At 42.4% G+C, this 15,360-nt stretch overlaps 1 protein-coding gene across 7 annotated transcripts in view; it reads left to right on the forward strand.

Annotated features, from left to right (window-relative positions):
* The window catches only part of MYO9A (myosin IXA), a 1,132,274-nt gene that overhangs the window by 758,724 nt on the left and 358,190 nt on the right, over positions 1-15,360 (forward strand). For all 7 annotated transcript variants that reach the window (XM_069222286.1, XM_069222289.1, XM_069222284.1 and 4 more), the window contains one exon: positions 4,844-4,954. In XM_069222286.1, coding sequence (XP_069078387.1) covers positions 4,844-4,954 — 111 coding nt within the window. The remainder of the gene's footprint in view (positions 1-4,843; positions 4,955-15,360) is intronic.

Raw genomic sequence — 15,360 nt, forward strand, 5'->3', positions numbered from 1 at the left:
TACAATTTGTATGTGTATTTGGAGAACACCATGACTCTGAGGAGTGCGGATCTTATTGTTGTCTTCAGCCAAATGCGTTGAGAGAGCGTCGCATGAAAGTTCTGATGGTGCAACTATCAGAGATGTAAGGAAATGCCTCCTTGTCCTGGTTACCCCCTGACTTTTTGCCTTTTGTTGATGCCAGTTATGATTGGAAGTGTGCTGGGACCCTGCTAACCAGGCCCCAGCACCAGTGTTCTTTCCCTAAACTGTACCTTTGCTTCCACAATTAGCACAGCCCTGGCACTCAGATAAGTCCCTGTAAATGGTACCCCTGGTACCAAGGGCCCTGATGCCAGGGAAGGTCTCCAAGGGCTGCAGCATGTCTTATGCCACCCTGGTGAACCCTCACTCAGCACATGCACACTGTATCACAGCTTGTGTGTGCTGGTGGGGAGAAAATGACTTAGTCTTCCCGCACGAAGCGCAAGACTTCACCCTCTGCACCCGACACCCCCGGCTCGAGCTCCAGAGAACCAACACCACAGGGAGAACTCCCAGGCGACTGCGGTCCCGTGAGTAGCCCGAGACGACCCCCCTGGACACCCACCACGACACATGCAGAGAGAATCCAGAGGCTGCCCCTGACCACGACTGCCTGTAACAAGATACCGGATGCCTGGATCAAGCACTGCACCCGCAGCCCCCAGGACCAAAAGGAACTGAATCTCAGGGCAGGAGTGACCCTCAGGCGACCCTCTGCCTTGCCCAGTTGGTGGCTGACCCGAGTAGCCCCCCTGTGCCCTGCCTGTGACCCCTGGGTCCCTCCATTGCTTCTAATACAAAACCTGACACCTGCTTTGCACACTACACCCGGCCGCCCCTGCGCCGCTGAGGGCGTGTTTTGTGTGCCTACTTGTGTCTTCCCCAGTGCTCTACAAAACCCCCCTGGTCTGCCCTCCGAGGACGCGGGTACTTACCTGCTGGCAGACTGGAACCGGAGCACCCCTGTTCTTCATAGGCGCCTATGTGTTTTGGGCTCCTCTTTGACCTCTGCACCTGTCCGGCCCTGTGATGCTGGTGTGGTAACATTGAGGTTGCCTTGAACCCCCAAAGGTGGGCTGTCTATGCCCAGGAACTTAGACTTGTAAGTGCCTTACTTACCTGACAAACTAACCATTACTTACCTCCCCCAGGAACTGTTTATTTTTGCACGGTGTCCACTTTTAAAATAGCTTATTGCCATTTTTACTAAAACTGTGTATGCAATTGCTCTAATTCAAAGTTCCTAACTTACCTGTGTGGAGTACCTTGCATTTTATGTATTTACTTCAAATCTTGAACTTGTAGTTCTAACAATAAATATATTTTTCTATATAAAAACTGTTGGCCTGGAGTTAAGTCTTTGAGTGTGTGTTCCTCATTTATTGCATGTGTGTGTACAACAAATGCATAACACTACCCTCTGATAAGCCTACTGCTCGACCACACTAGCACAAAATAGTGCATTAGAATGATCAAATGTTTCCACTATCTTATCTCTAAGGGGAACCCTTGGACTCTGTGCACACTATCTCTTACTTTGAGATAGTATATACAGAGCCAACTTCCTACACCATCTTACCAAATGACTCTTACGTATATCCTGCCAGACCCTCACCACCTGAGGACACTACAGTATATAATCAAGTATTGGCTAGAGCAGCAGCTTACCACGATGTGCAGATGCATACTGATCATATAGAACAGGACTTTCTATTTGATACATTAACATCAACGCATAGGCAGTATGAATGTTTTGCTATGCTACCAGGCATCCTCAGACATGCTTCTGATATTTTTCAAGAGCCTGTAAAAGCTAGGATTATTACTCCTACAGTGGAGAACAAATATAAACCAGCACCCTCAGACCCTTTTTTAAGAGCTCAACTGCCTCCTGATTAAGATGTAGTTGGTGCAGCCAGGAAAAGGGCTAACGATCAGTCCACAGGAGATGCCCCTCCTCTTTTGGCTAGATATGACAGAGCACACTGGGACGAAATGGGGGAGCTGTTACAATATCTCCCTCCAAAACACCAAAAAAGGGGACAGCAAGTAGTTAATGAGGGGCAAGCAATATCCAATAATGCTATTAGGTCTGCTATGGGCACGGCTGATACAGCAGCCAGATCAGTTAACACCAGTGTGCTTATCAGGAGACATGCTTGGTTAAGATGTTCAGGTTTAAAACCTGAAATACAACAGGCAGTTTTAAATATGCCTTTTGTTAAACCGCATTTATTTGGCCCTGAGGTAGATACACTAATAGACAAACTTAAAAAAGATTTGGAAACAGCCAAGGCCATGGGGCTTTGTATACCACACCCACCAGGGGTAATTTTCGTAGATCACAATTTAGAGGGGGTTTCAAACACAGGCTTCTGAAACAGCAACCACCCATCAAAAACAATCCTCACAGTTCTACAGTAGAGGATCATTTAGAAGTTCCTGTAGAGGACCCAGCAGTAGAGGAAGAGGTATACCCTCCACATCTAGAGGTTTCTTACAGTCAAGCAAACAGTGACTCCCTCACGATCTCCACACAGCATATGTCTTCTGTGGGAGGAAGACTGGTAAATTTCTATCCACATTGGCAAAGTATCACCACATACCAGTGAGTTCTGTCAATTATCCAACATGGTTACTGTCTAGAACTCACTTCCACTCCACCAAACAGTCTACCTCATTCACACAGAATAACTCAGGAACATCTAATTTTATTAAAAACAGGAAGTACAATCACTTCTGCTCAAAGGCACAATAGAAGTGGGACCTACAAATCAACAGGGAAAACGAGTATATTCTCTATACTTCCTTATACCAAAAAAGGATGGTACTCTCAGACTAATTCTGGATCTCAGACCTCTCAATCAGTATATTCTTTCAGCACTTACACATGGTCACTCTTCTGGATGTCATTCCCCTACAGCAAAAACAAGATTACATGACAGCATTAGATCTAAAAGATGCTTATTTCCACATCCCCATACATTCAGCACATCTCAAATATCTAAGATTTGTGACAGCAGGAAAACATCACCAGTTCAAAGTCCTACCCTTTGGAATAACAATAGCACCAAGGGTATTGATCAAAACCCTTGCAGTAGTTGCAGCATTCCTCAGAAGACAACACATACATGTCTTCCTCTATCTGCACGACTGGTTCATAAACGCCAGCACCATTCAAGGTTGTCAGCAGCACCCACAATACACAATCGATACCCTACACTCTCTAGGTTTCACGATTAACTACCAAAAATCTCATCTCCAACCAGCACAAATACAACCATATCTGGGAGCAATTCTGAACAGTCACTCAGCATTAGCATATCGGAACACACAGGGAATTCAAGCCTTCCACAGTCTCATAACTACAATACAATGAAACCTACCCAGTAAGGTTTATCATGAAGCTATTAGGAATGATGGCATCCTGTATAGCGATGGTACCCAATGCACATCTAGACACAAGACCCCTACAACAGTGTCTCTCACAACAATGGTCTCAGGCACAGGGTCAACTTCTAATGTGGTTGGACCACCAGACTTACAACTCTCTGCAATGGTGGAATCACACCAACTTATCAAAAGGGTGGCCATTTCAGGGCCCTGTGCCACAGACCATAATCACTACAGATCCATCAATGACTGGTTGGGGAGCCCATCTCGACATTTTTACCATACAGGGAGAATGGGACTCAGTGCAGCAGACTTATCACATGAACCACTTGGATTTACTAGCAGTGTTTCTAGCACTCAAAGCGTTCCAGCCACAGATCACACGCAAGACAGTGTTGATAAGGATAGACAACATGACAACAATATATTGTCTGCAGAACGGGGGGACACACTCATCCCAATTGCCCCTTCTAGCACAGACAGTTTTGAAATGGGCAATTCACAATCGCATTCTCAGATTCACATGTGTCCTCCCTCCTCCTGGGAGCCTGTAGCCGTTGTAGTAATGTACTATTATATAATTATGTATATACATTGCATGGACATCTTATACAATTCTTCACTCCTTACTTCACCCTTCTGCGGTAAAACAATCTAACAAAGGACTCGATTCCCATGCACACTATCACTGAGAGGAGGAGTCCCTTGACCTCCTCACTCGAAAAAAGCTTCTTCGAAGAAAAACAATTTGTAACACTCCGAGCCCAACACAAGATGGCAGAATATGCACAGCATGTGAATCTGCAGCACTACATGCCACAAACATATTAAAAACAACCATCCACTAATACACCTGAGACAAATATTCCACTTTCTGCTTGCTAATCTGATTCAAGCATTTGTATATATGAAAGATCCAATACTGGAGAAGAAAACGAGTTATTTACTGTAACTTCAGTTCTCCAGTATTGGTATCTTTCATAGATTCACATGCGACCCACACTCCTCACCTGAGAGGCTCCCTTATAGCTATGGATAAAAATTCAGAAAATCTGGGGTAATCTGCCTCTCTTGGGAGTGTTCTAGAGGGTGCTGTTGTCTGTTTGGTCCTTTTAATTTTTTTTTTTTTTAAAAGGATATGGTTATGATATTAAATAGACTGCTCATTCCCATTAAGGCCTGTGGTAATGATATGTACTGCTATGTGGATTACCATTGGACTCCCACTTCGACGACGGGGACGATTCAAGCATATGACTCTATGAAAGATACCGATACTGGAGAACTGAAGTTACAGGTAAGTAACTTTTTTTCTTATTCTCATTGATTCTCCCATGGACGTTCTGCAATACTATGTAGCTATATGTCTTTACTTCTAAATTGACACTGCCTTTCTTCCCTGCAATGCTCCTTGTCGCTCTTTCAGCTTCCCTTGCGATTTAATGATAGCCTGGTGCTGCGGCAGCTACGGTACACTGGCATGTTGGAAACCGTGCGAATACGACAATCGGGATATAGCTGCAAGTATTCATTCCAGGTCAGAAATCCTTCTATAATAGGCTGTTTCGGGTCAGGTAACCTTTCAAATTGTTTTTCTTGCATTTTAACACACTGTCACAATATATTCATGGTAGTTCAGGTACCCTCTTTGGATTATTATATTCATTGTTTCTTAATTCAGGTAACTTTGTGTGTATTACCCTTCCCCCTGCAGTGGTCAGCCCAGGTCATGTACTACTGTGTGTATTATTATTAATTGCCCAGTAAAATCCCATGTGTTCTCTACAGTTCTGTTACCTGTTGCTGTACTAGTGCTTCCAGCGCCCATACCCCTTGTGTATCACTCATCAAGTCTAGACCAAAATCCTCTTACTTCATTGTCAGGTACTCTTCCCTCCCAGTGAGTATTTTTGCTTCAGCTGGTCAGCATCAGTTAATTTATATGTTCATATACGTTTTAAATTCTACTGATCGTCCAACCAAACAATAAATACAAACTTTAGAAGGCCATCCATCTAGATATTTGTATTGCTTAAACCTCAGCCAATGTGGCAATGAACCCCAAGCTCTGCTGTTAGATTCTTTCAGCATACATCAAATGGGGATGTTCTCAATGGAGCTCTGTTCTATCTTGTAAAAGTTTTTATTTTTTTATTTTAAAGAGATAACCTTAGACTAAAGACCCTTGTTTGCTAGTTCTGACGGACTTGTCTGTTCTTTGAGAAAGTGCAGCTTCAGTGATTTCTAGCATCTGGTCCAGTGGGAGAAACCTAATACTGCATCTAAAATAAGAAAACAATCAGCTTTACCAATACAGGTCGAATAGCTTTATTAATGCGTTTTGCTGATGATGTCCTGCTTTGACAAAAAATTGCTTGTTTGCTGTTGGTGAACATGATCATCAGAAAAAGAAAAAAAACATTGGTATGTTAGTGTGCATGTAGCAGCTCGTTACGGAGGTCCACCATGATACCATATAGGTGTAAATGCATCAGTACCCATGCTTGTATACTCATATAGCATTATGCGGTTCCCAATCAAAAACAATTGTGTGTTTTTTTTTCTTTTGTTTTTTTACTTTACAAGGTGGTGAACCCCCACCTTGGAGCAGTAAATCAAAGCAATGAGTAAAATGTTTGAGAAACCACCTTTTAAGAAAACAGCAACCTGGCAGGTAATTGAAACCAGATGAATCAAAAAGAGTAAAAAGAAAAAGGAGGGGAAGGTGAGCAAATGAGGGGCAGGGGGGTGAAGCAGTCCGTGCTAGATGGGGGTGGGGTGATGAGCAACAAGGTGCAGGGGGTCAAGTGAGCAACATTGGAGATAGAGGACATATGGTAGCTGTGTGTGGTGGGGAAGCAGTGGGTGAGCTGTGGGGAATGAAAGGTCTAGCAATACAGAGAGCACAGAATGGTAGTAATTTGAGGGAAGTAGTATACAAGGGAGAGATCAACAAAACTCATGCATGTCCACAGAAAGGAAAAATAGTTCCCAGACTGTGGGCATTGGAAGGATGCATATTATCCAGACAAATGTATACTAAAGAAGCTATGCTTTGGAAGAATGACAAACACAGGAAGAGGAAAGAAAGTAATTGAATAAGAAGTAAGCACATGAGAGTGACAGGAAAACCAACCTCTGGTAATCAGAGGGCTTACCACTGCCTCCTCAAAATAATGATATTGTTGTAAAGTAGTTCTTCGAGAGGTAAACGTTGCCTATAGGCAATACTTAAAATTGTTTATGGAGAAGACCTGCATGAAAGAATTTTTTTTGTCTATGTCCAGGCTATAGAGGGGAGCATTGTCAGATCTACAAGTGATTCTCCAGTAGAACAAAGGAATCAAGATCCAGAAAGAAAGCTTGATTTCATAAAAGAAGCAATTTGTTTCTTCTTGGGAAGAACCCAGAGATGCTGACATTCCCTCTGAAAATAGCTTGCTCCTTGTAAACATCTGCAGGAGAAAAAAAGGAATTACATTCTCACATGGCAATGCCTTCACAATGTGTAAAAACTGATGAACTGTCACTAGTGGTGAAATGCTTCACGTGCTATCTCTGTAATAGCTTTGATATAGGACCTTTCATATGCACGGCTTCCGCATCTTTAACACAGGGCCATGGTTGATGGCAGGCCCACTTTGACAAGGACCCCACCTTTGGAGGAGACTTCCCTGTCAATTAGACAGTAAACTAAATATTGGTGTCCTGATTGTGTTCTTTCTTTCAATAGTTTTTGACGCCATCAACCTTTTTGTTCCTCTAAGATATTATGAGTGAGTTTGGCTTGTGTCATCTAGACTTGTGGCAGCACTTTACGTGCCAGTTACCAGATACCTCATGTATCACAAGCATGATGCCCCCTTCAATACAGAGACATGGTTAATGACCACATCTTCGCACGTCCTACTCGTCCTTCTTCCCAAAGCTTACAGCACCCATCATGTGGACTATGCACAGAGGAAAGGAGGAGGCCTCACTATCATCACTATCAAGGCCTCTTAGTTCTGCACCCTAGGCAGGCAAGTAAAACTTCTCTCCATGGAGCTGCTGACATGCTATTTTTCCTAGTCTGCAACTCTGACCACCACTTGCCATCTCACAACAAATAGAACAAGGACTTAATTGATGAATTTTCAGATCTCTTCTCTATCTTGTTCATCCAACATGGCCACACTACCCTCTTGGATGATTTCAGACTCCCAGACAGCACAACCTCATCGATGCACTCAATGTGGTACAGCATGTCACACAACCAACCCACTCCAAAGGCCACATCCTTTACCTTGTTTTCCCAACATCACCAACAGTCCAGTGCAAACCATCCATGCCCCGAATTGAACTGACCACAGATCCTTCAAAGACATCTCCGTACACAACTTAATGCTTGCACTCATCTCGCCAGTGCCACATCTGACTTTAACACCCTGCTAATCAGCTTTAACAACGACCCAATTACAAAATTCAAGTGCAAGCTAAAGCCTACAGCACATTGGTACTGTAAAGATCTTACTGATAATAAATGAGCCATCTGCAGACAGGAAAGGAAATGGAAGAAATACAGAACTCCTGAGGACCTCCTGAATCGCAAGTCCCTTCGCGCAGCACATAGAAAAATCATCAAATCACCCACAGCAAAGTACTATACCAACACCATCAACGAGCAACATAAGCAAAACACTTTTCAATACATTCAAGCATCAGCACCCTGTTGGATCCACCTCTTCCTCTTTTCACAGAAACGTGTAATGAGATTAGCCTCTTCTTCAGTGAAAAAATACAAAAATCTAACAGCATCAACAAAGCCAAGCCTGATTCAGCTCTTACATCCACCTCTTCCTGCAGAATCTGGCCTTGGTCAGTTTCAAAGCCTGTCTCCCCCAGATCTTGCTCACTTACTCAACTCCCTCAAAGCCACTTCTTATGAAGATGTTTTACCATTGTCCTTCATCGAAGCTCTCTCTAGGGATGCTCTCTTACCCTTGCCTACTATTGTTAATGCTTTCCACATGCAAGGTATCTCCCCAAAAGCTCTCAAGACAGGCCAGATCCTTCCGCTCTTTATGAAACCTACACTAGACCCTAATAACCTTGTAACTACCCACTGATCATTCATGTACGACTCATCAGCTCGATCACTGAAAAAGCAGTGTTTGTTTAACTTCGTAATCACTTTATTGATAATCATCTCTTGCGCGACTACAAGTCTTGCTTCAGATCATACTGCAGCATGGAGACTACTTACACATCATAGGCGATGCCACTTTTGACCACAGTGAAGATGACCCCTACCTCTTGATAATGCTGGACCTCGCAGCTGCCTTGGGTTGGAATTCACCAGCAATAATGTCTTTAACTGGTTCTCTTCCCACATTTCCAACCAACGCCATTTGTTCACTTTGGCACCTCCATGTCACAAAAATGCCATTCTTCTGTGAAGTCCCCCATGTTCCATTCTGTGTCCTGTCGTCTTCAGCTTTTACATTGATCAGCTTGGTGTTTTACTCACAGATAACAGCATCAAGATTCACCAATTAGCTGATGATTCTCAACTCTACTTCAAAGTCTCCTCTGCTTCAGACATCCAGTACCTCAAATACTGCTTGTTTATCATCCATACATGGATGTCCAGGGCCTACCTGAAGTTTAGCCCAATGAAGGTAAAATTCCTGCTATTTTCCACGAACAGAAATCAAGATGCAGTACAAACGTGGTTCAATGACATGAACTTTGACGGCTTCAAACCCCAAGTTTTGCTGAATGCTGTGGACACCAAACTCACCCTCAAGAAACATGTTGCCCAAAAATAACAGTGGCTTGCTACCAGCTCTATCTTTTAAAGAAAGTAACTTGAGAACTGGTGTTCAAGCGTTTATATTCTTACATCTGATAGTGGTAATAGTTTATTCCACGGGCTTCCGGACTCCACACTGTCACACCTTGTGGCACCCTATGCCTGCAACATTTCTTCTCCAAGGCCTGAAGATATATGGTTATATCACTTCATCTTGATGGAAAACCATTGGCTCCTCTTGCAAGCTTGCACTGTCCTCAAAACTAGCTGCATCATTTAAAAAGCCATCAAGACCAGCACCCCTCTTTATCTAGCATACAAGCTCGCCATCTCTAGTGGTTATTGGCACACCCACATTCAGGACACCATCAGGATACAGAAAGAAATGTGTAAGCAAGTGAACAGGCCTTTTACATCTATGCACCCAAGATCTCTAACATCCCCATATTCATCAGGACCACTCTAGCGATGCTTCAATTTAGGAAAGGGTTGAAGACTCACCTCTTTAAAGAACACTACACCGCAATGCATTAACCGTCCTCAACCCAACTTCCGCTCCTATTACTCATTGACTTTGTTTGGCTTTGACCATGTGCCTCACTCTGCTGTCTTTTGGCTATATTTGTGCTATTTAAATACGTTATACATATGTATAAATCATGAGCAAGAGGAGAACAGTTGACTAAAGTTCCCCTACCCGATTTAGTTTAGTCTGGGATCTCTTATCGCTCTGTTTATTCCCCGGCTTATTAGGCAAATGCATACAAGTGGTGGAAATCTGTATAGCAGTGCTGTTAACAGTCAGTGTCTATTCAGATTGTGGACATCATTCAGTGATTGAACACTTAAGTTTAGCTATCCATTCTCACATCACCATGTAAGGTCTTAATGACCAATTCCAAGTTAGTACATGCACTGTGACTGTGCAAGAAGAAGTATCATCCTTGGCAAATTCACATGCGTGACGCCCGCCCTTGTCCCCTGACTGTTCAAGGTGGCTGTATATGGTTAGCTAGATTTTTAATTACTTCAATTAATGAAAATAATCTTTCCTTTTAAAGATCTTGCCCACAGAGTGCAGGCATGTTTGTACGTTTCTGTTCTTCATCATTCCAATACTCTGTCTTCAGCTGCCTTACTATTGACTTGACAGAGTTTAGTGTCTGCAACTGATCTGATAGAGGAATCACATCCCTTAGGCCTATCACTTCGTTGTCTGTCTGCAGAGCCTGACATTCAAAGCTCCTTGTAGAACAAATCATGCTTTTTATACTTCATGTCCTCTCTTTCATTGCCAGAAATGTTATCATTATATCCCTAGGTGAATGCTCAACATATCATCTTCTCTCTTCCCATGCTCTCTGTAAGTGAAGGATGGGAAAAACGTTTTCATTACAGGCAGTGGGCCTGTGGAACAAACTCCTATGCTGTCCTTTGTTGCTATTGAAGGCCTATTAACCTTCAAGAGGAAGAGTGCTTGTCTTTGCTCTTCAGTCGTAATGTTATGTGTGTTGGTCTAGCGGGTGTTGACAAAGCTTAGAGCCCTTTTTTATCCTTTAATGCTTAGCAACACTATATCATAACAAATAGCCACCCTGTCGTTGATAAATTTTGAAAATGAAGGTCTTCTGTGTGGCTTGAAAACACTGTGCTGTTTGCCCTGTCCATCGTTTGCTAATAGCACTGCATTTTTTCACCAGTGAACTCGATAGTCCATAAATGTCTCCTCTAGTCACACCATCTTTTACCTTTACTGGTAATTTTCAGTGCTGTTCTGTGATGGAAAGTGCCCCCAGATTGAGGGTGGCAGCTGCTCCCTCAAGAATGCATATGCGGGAATTGAGGTGGTGTCAGCAGATCAGTATTCTAAGTACGTAGGCATGAATGCGGTGTTTGTACATTGTGACCGTAGCTGAAAAACAGTGGAGCGATGTACAGGACCAAAGACAGAGCTACAGTCACAGTGAGTGGATGGGTAGCTGGGGTCTTGTAGAGGAAGTGGACTGTTCCTTTGTTGTGATGTGAGGTTTATTTTAAAGTGGTTTGTCTTCAGCTCTTTCCTAAATTGGTGTAGTGTAGAGTCAGTCATGATGGTTACAGGGAACTAATTCCAGGCCTTTTTACCTTGAGACCTGAATGGAGAATGGTTAGGACAAGTAACAAGGCCTTTCTTGCTCCCCATGTATGTTTTTCCTTTCCTTTATTGTTTTGTGACCTGTAGGGAGATTATTTGTGTGTTGTTCATTGTGTTGGGTGAATTGTCAGTCCATTTCCCCCTCTATCTGAATGGAGCACAAATATTGATTTGCTTCTAACAGGGTCTCTTTGTTAAGTATGCCTGTCTATATGTACTCATTCCTAGATTCCTTTCATAGAAAACTGTTCTACCATGTGTGGATGAAGGCTATGAGCTTATTCTCTTTGTCAAATTAGTGTTTTTCCTGCTCAAGTAAAATACACTTATCCTACTCTTCCTTTCTGGTGCTGCTAGTCTTTTATGCAACAGGAATAGATGCAGAGCTTTATCTGGCCTAGAATCCATCAACCTTCCCTCACCAGTTCAAACTGGTCTGAACTGTGACTCTTAGCTCTAGTGCCTGGGAAGCTCTGGGCAACTACAAGAAGGTGCATGTCTTTTGGATTAGAAGACTGCTTGGGTATTTGTATAGACCTCAACCTGCCTTCACGCCTTGGAAGCAAGAGACTTGAGCAAGTGTTTCAGATGACCTAATTAGACGCTGGTAATGGGTATCCAGTGCCACGATCAAGTGCAAAACTGGAACTCAGAAAGATCATGGAGGTTATACCAGTGAGTTAATTAGGCTGCAGCTTTTGTTGCTTACCTGTTGTTGTTTTTTTTAATCTAGGGATTTTTGTACTGATTTTTTTTCTTCTCGTTTTTGCCATTAGAAGCTTCACCCAGATGTTTTATTTCAAAATCTTTTATATAAGTGGTAAACCCTTGTGGCGTAAAGACAGAGACCCAGTGTTTTCTGAGAATCAATGAGTCAACCTGAGTAAACACGTTTGGGATGTATCTGTGCCCCAGAAAGTGATATTGCTTCTCTTTTTTCTTTCAATAACATTTTATGGCTCTTTTCCCTGTAAATAAAAATCTGAGTCATCTTTGGAGTTCTAGCACTTAGAGGGCATTGATGTTTTGTCTGTTATATACTGTTTTATATTGTATCTTAGTCACTAATCCATACCCTCTTCTAGATATCTGAAAACAGTTGAGCATCCACCATGGATAATTGTGTATCTAGCTGTAGTGCAGTAATATTGTGTCATTGAGACACATCTTCCATGTCATATGCACTCATCATTAATAGCTTCACCAACATTGTCTATGGTACATTTTTAGAAGTTCAAATCCTCAGACTGTGTTCTAGTGGAATGATCAGCAAAGTTGAATATCAAGGAACGAGCTAGATTTTCTTAAAGAGGATTATTTTCCATCACTGATTAAAGAATTCTAGGACTTTCAATGAAAAATTGGATTGGAAAGTTGCATCTGGCTGCTGAGGTTCGTATGAAAAGCATAAGTGAGCCTCCACTTCCATTGTGCTTCTGCCGACACACTGTCTCTCCTCGGATCAACATCATAGACCACCCATACCTAAGCGAGTTGTGGTGCCAAAATGTCCTCAGAAGAATTTAAACATGTAGTGCATTCCTGTTTGATATTTCAGTTCCTAGACAGACCATTATGAAAGATAAGGAGGACTGGAGGGCAGTTGTTAAAGACAGTAAAGATATTAATGATTAAACAGACTTTCTGCCAAGCAACTACTACAATCCCATCCATGTACTTGTGCTCCCTCTGACATTTTTTAAAATACCACAGACACATAGAGAAAGGTAAACCCCTTTAGATAAGATTTGTTATAGTAATTCCAAGGTTGCTGTCAGCAAGAGAAGAACACCAGCAATACATTACAGTATGGATGAAGAACAGTTGTAACAAACACAGGGTGTGCAAGAACAGGAGCGACAGTGCCACCTCCTGGGCCTGTGTCCTTAATGATTCTTTTCCCCTTCCTAAATACAGTAGTTACCATTTACCCTGGCAGAATAGGCATTGTTGATCTTATTACATAGTAGCAACTAAACATTGCTGTTCTTCTACTTTGATGTTTGCTTTGTGAAGAACAACTGTTGTTCAAGCGGGGATTCCCAGATGAATACTGACATACTTAAAACTGGATTACATGAAGGCTAGTAGACATCTTTATCGCAGAATCAGAGACTCCTCCAGCTGGAAGTATGACAACAGTAATTACACTGTCATTACATCATGAATAGTAAATTTGCAAGGCAATGTGTGAATATTGCACGCCAGCCTGAATAATTAAGTAGCAATGTGACACATAGAGCTTAAGAATTTGCTTCATTGAAGATGGCCCACACTGTCCATTTGCTGCTTGATAGTCTATTTCAGAAGCATAACAGTCCAAAAGATCTTATGGAGGAAAGTTACCTGCAAGTATCTAAATGTTGGTAGCATATGGTGTTGTAGATCATATGAACTGCACACCTGCTATATGTTGATGGATGTTGACATTTGCAGGTTATTTTTCAAGTATATGATCTGCACACCTGCTATATGTTGATGGACGTTGACATTTGCAGGTTATTTTTCAAGTAAAAGCTTTGGATTCAAGATAGCTCTGAGTCCTCCCAAAACACACAATGTACCAGGACAAAAGCTCCATCTACCTTAGATTGTTTTTTTCCCCTCATCGGGCTCAGACACACTTCTCTAACTTCATCAAAATCAATGCCAAAATCAAAATCCTTTCGACTTACTCACAAGGGGGGCGGCCAGTCAGGATTTGCATGAGGCAAAGCAGAACAGAGTCCTGAAATCCGGGCCTCCGATGTGGAGGAAGAAAATACCTCAGAGAAATCTGCATCTAGTACTAAAGCAAAACCAAAGACACCCACAACCCGACTAACATCTGAAGTTTGACCTTAAAAAGTTTTAACATCGAGGCCAAACCCTGAGATTGGGACCTATAGGCTTCAACAGTCTGCTTTGATCACTGCCTCTGACTCAATCTGGTATGGACACATTCCTCGACCACCTCTATTTAGTCCCATTCCCCCCCAGTTGCCATAGGACTCAGTCTACATACACACAGACTCCAATACTGAGAACCATAATACCCACAGTACCATCACTCTGAGAAAATCCTCCTAGATGGTGGGGAAGATCCCTGACAGACCTACAGTATTAACCAGCAGGACGACACAAACCTTGAACCTAGTCAGTCTAGTCAAGGCGTCACCGCAACCTGCTTCACTGCCACAAACAAGGGATGATCCCCTTCAGTCAATTCCTTCATATATGCAGAAACTCCTCCTACATTCAAGATTTTCTTAAGAATGCAGAAATACTCTAAGAGAAATTGCTCAAGAGGGGTTATCCCAGACATTTAGTTAGGGATTCTCTCAAGACAGTGAGATATTACAACAGGGAGAGTATGTTTCACCCTAGTAGGAGGAAAAATAATGAAAAAACTGGTCTGTGCGGTACGTCATTCTAACCTGAACCAAAAAAAAAAAGACATATTTAACTCCCAGTGGCATATTCTTAATAGCAGCTCAGAGAACAGCACCAGAGCAGAGAACAGCACCTACATTTGAGTTTCGACCGAACCGATATGTTAGGAACATGTTGGTCTGATCCGATGTAGGGAATAAGAACAACATTTGCCAGAAATTCATCACAGGCCTTATCTCTATCGGTGGTAACCACAAATGTGGGACGTGTAATGCGTGTGAGAGGCCCTGGTGGGCAATTGTGTTGAATATGAAGACAACAAAATCACTCTGAATAACATGACGAATTGTAGAGCCTCCAATATAATCTATATTATCTTATGTTCATACGGACTAGGATATGTAGATGAAATGAAACTGGAGTTCCAAGTGCGATAAAGCGAGCATAAATCAGCTATATGGAATCACAGAAATCTGGTGCCCTTTGTCCAACAGAACACAGAGAAAAATCTTACAGAGAAATTGCTCAAGAGGAGTTTTCCCAGACATTTAGTTTTAGGGCCTTTGTGGCCCCTGTGACTATGTACTCTGCATAGCTGCTCTGTGGTTTCTTTATTTGAATGTTATTGTTTCATCTTATCTAT

The sequence above is a fragment of the Pleurodeles waltl genome, chromosome 3_1 (genome assembly GCF_031143425.1).
Source record: "Pleurodeles waltl isolate 20211129_DDA chromosome 3_1, aPleWal1.hap1.20221129, whole genome shotgun sequence".
Classification (NCBI taxonomy): Eukaryota; Metazoa; Chordata; class Amphibia; order Caudata; family Salamandridae; genus Pleurodeles; species Pleurodeles waltl.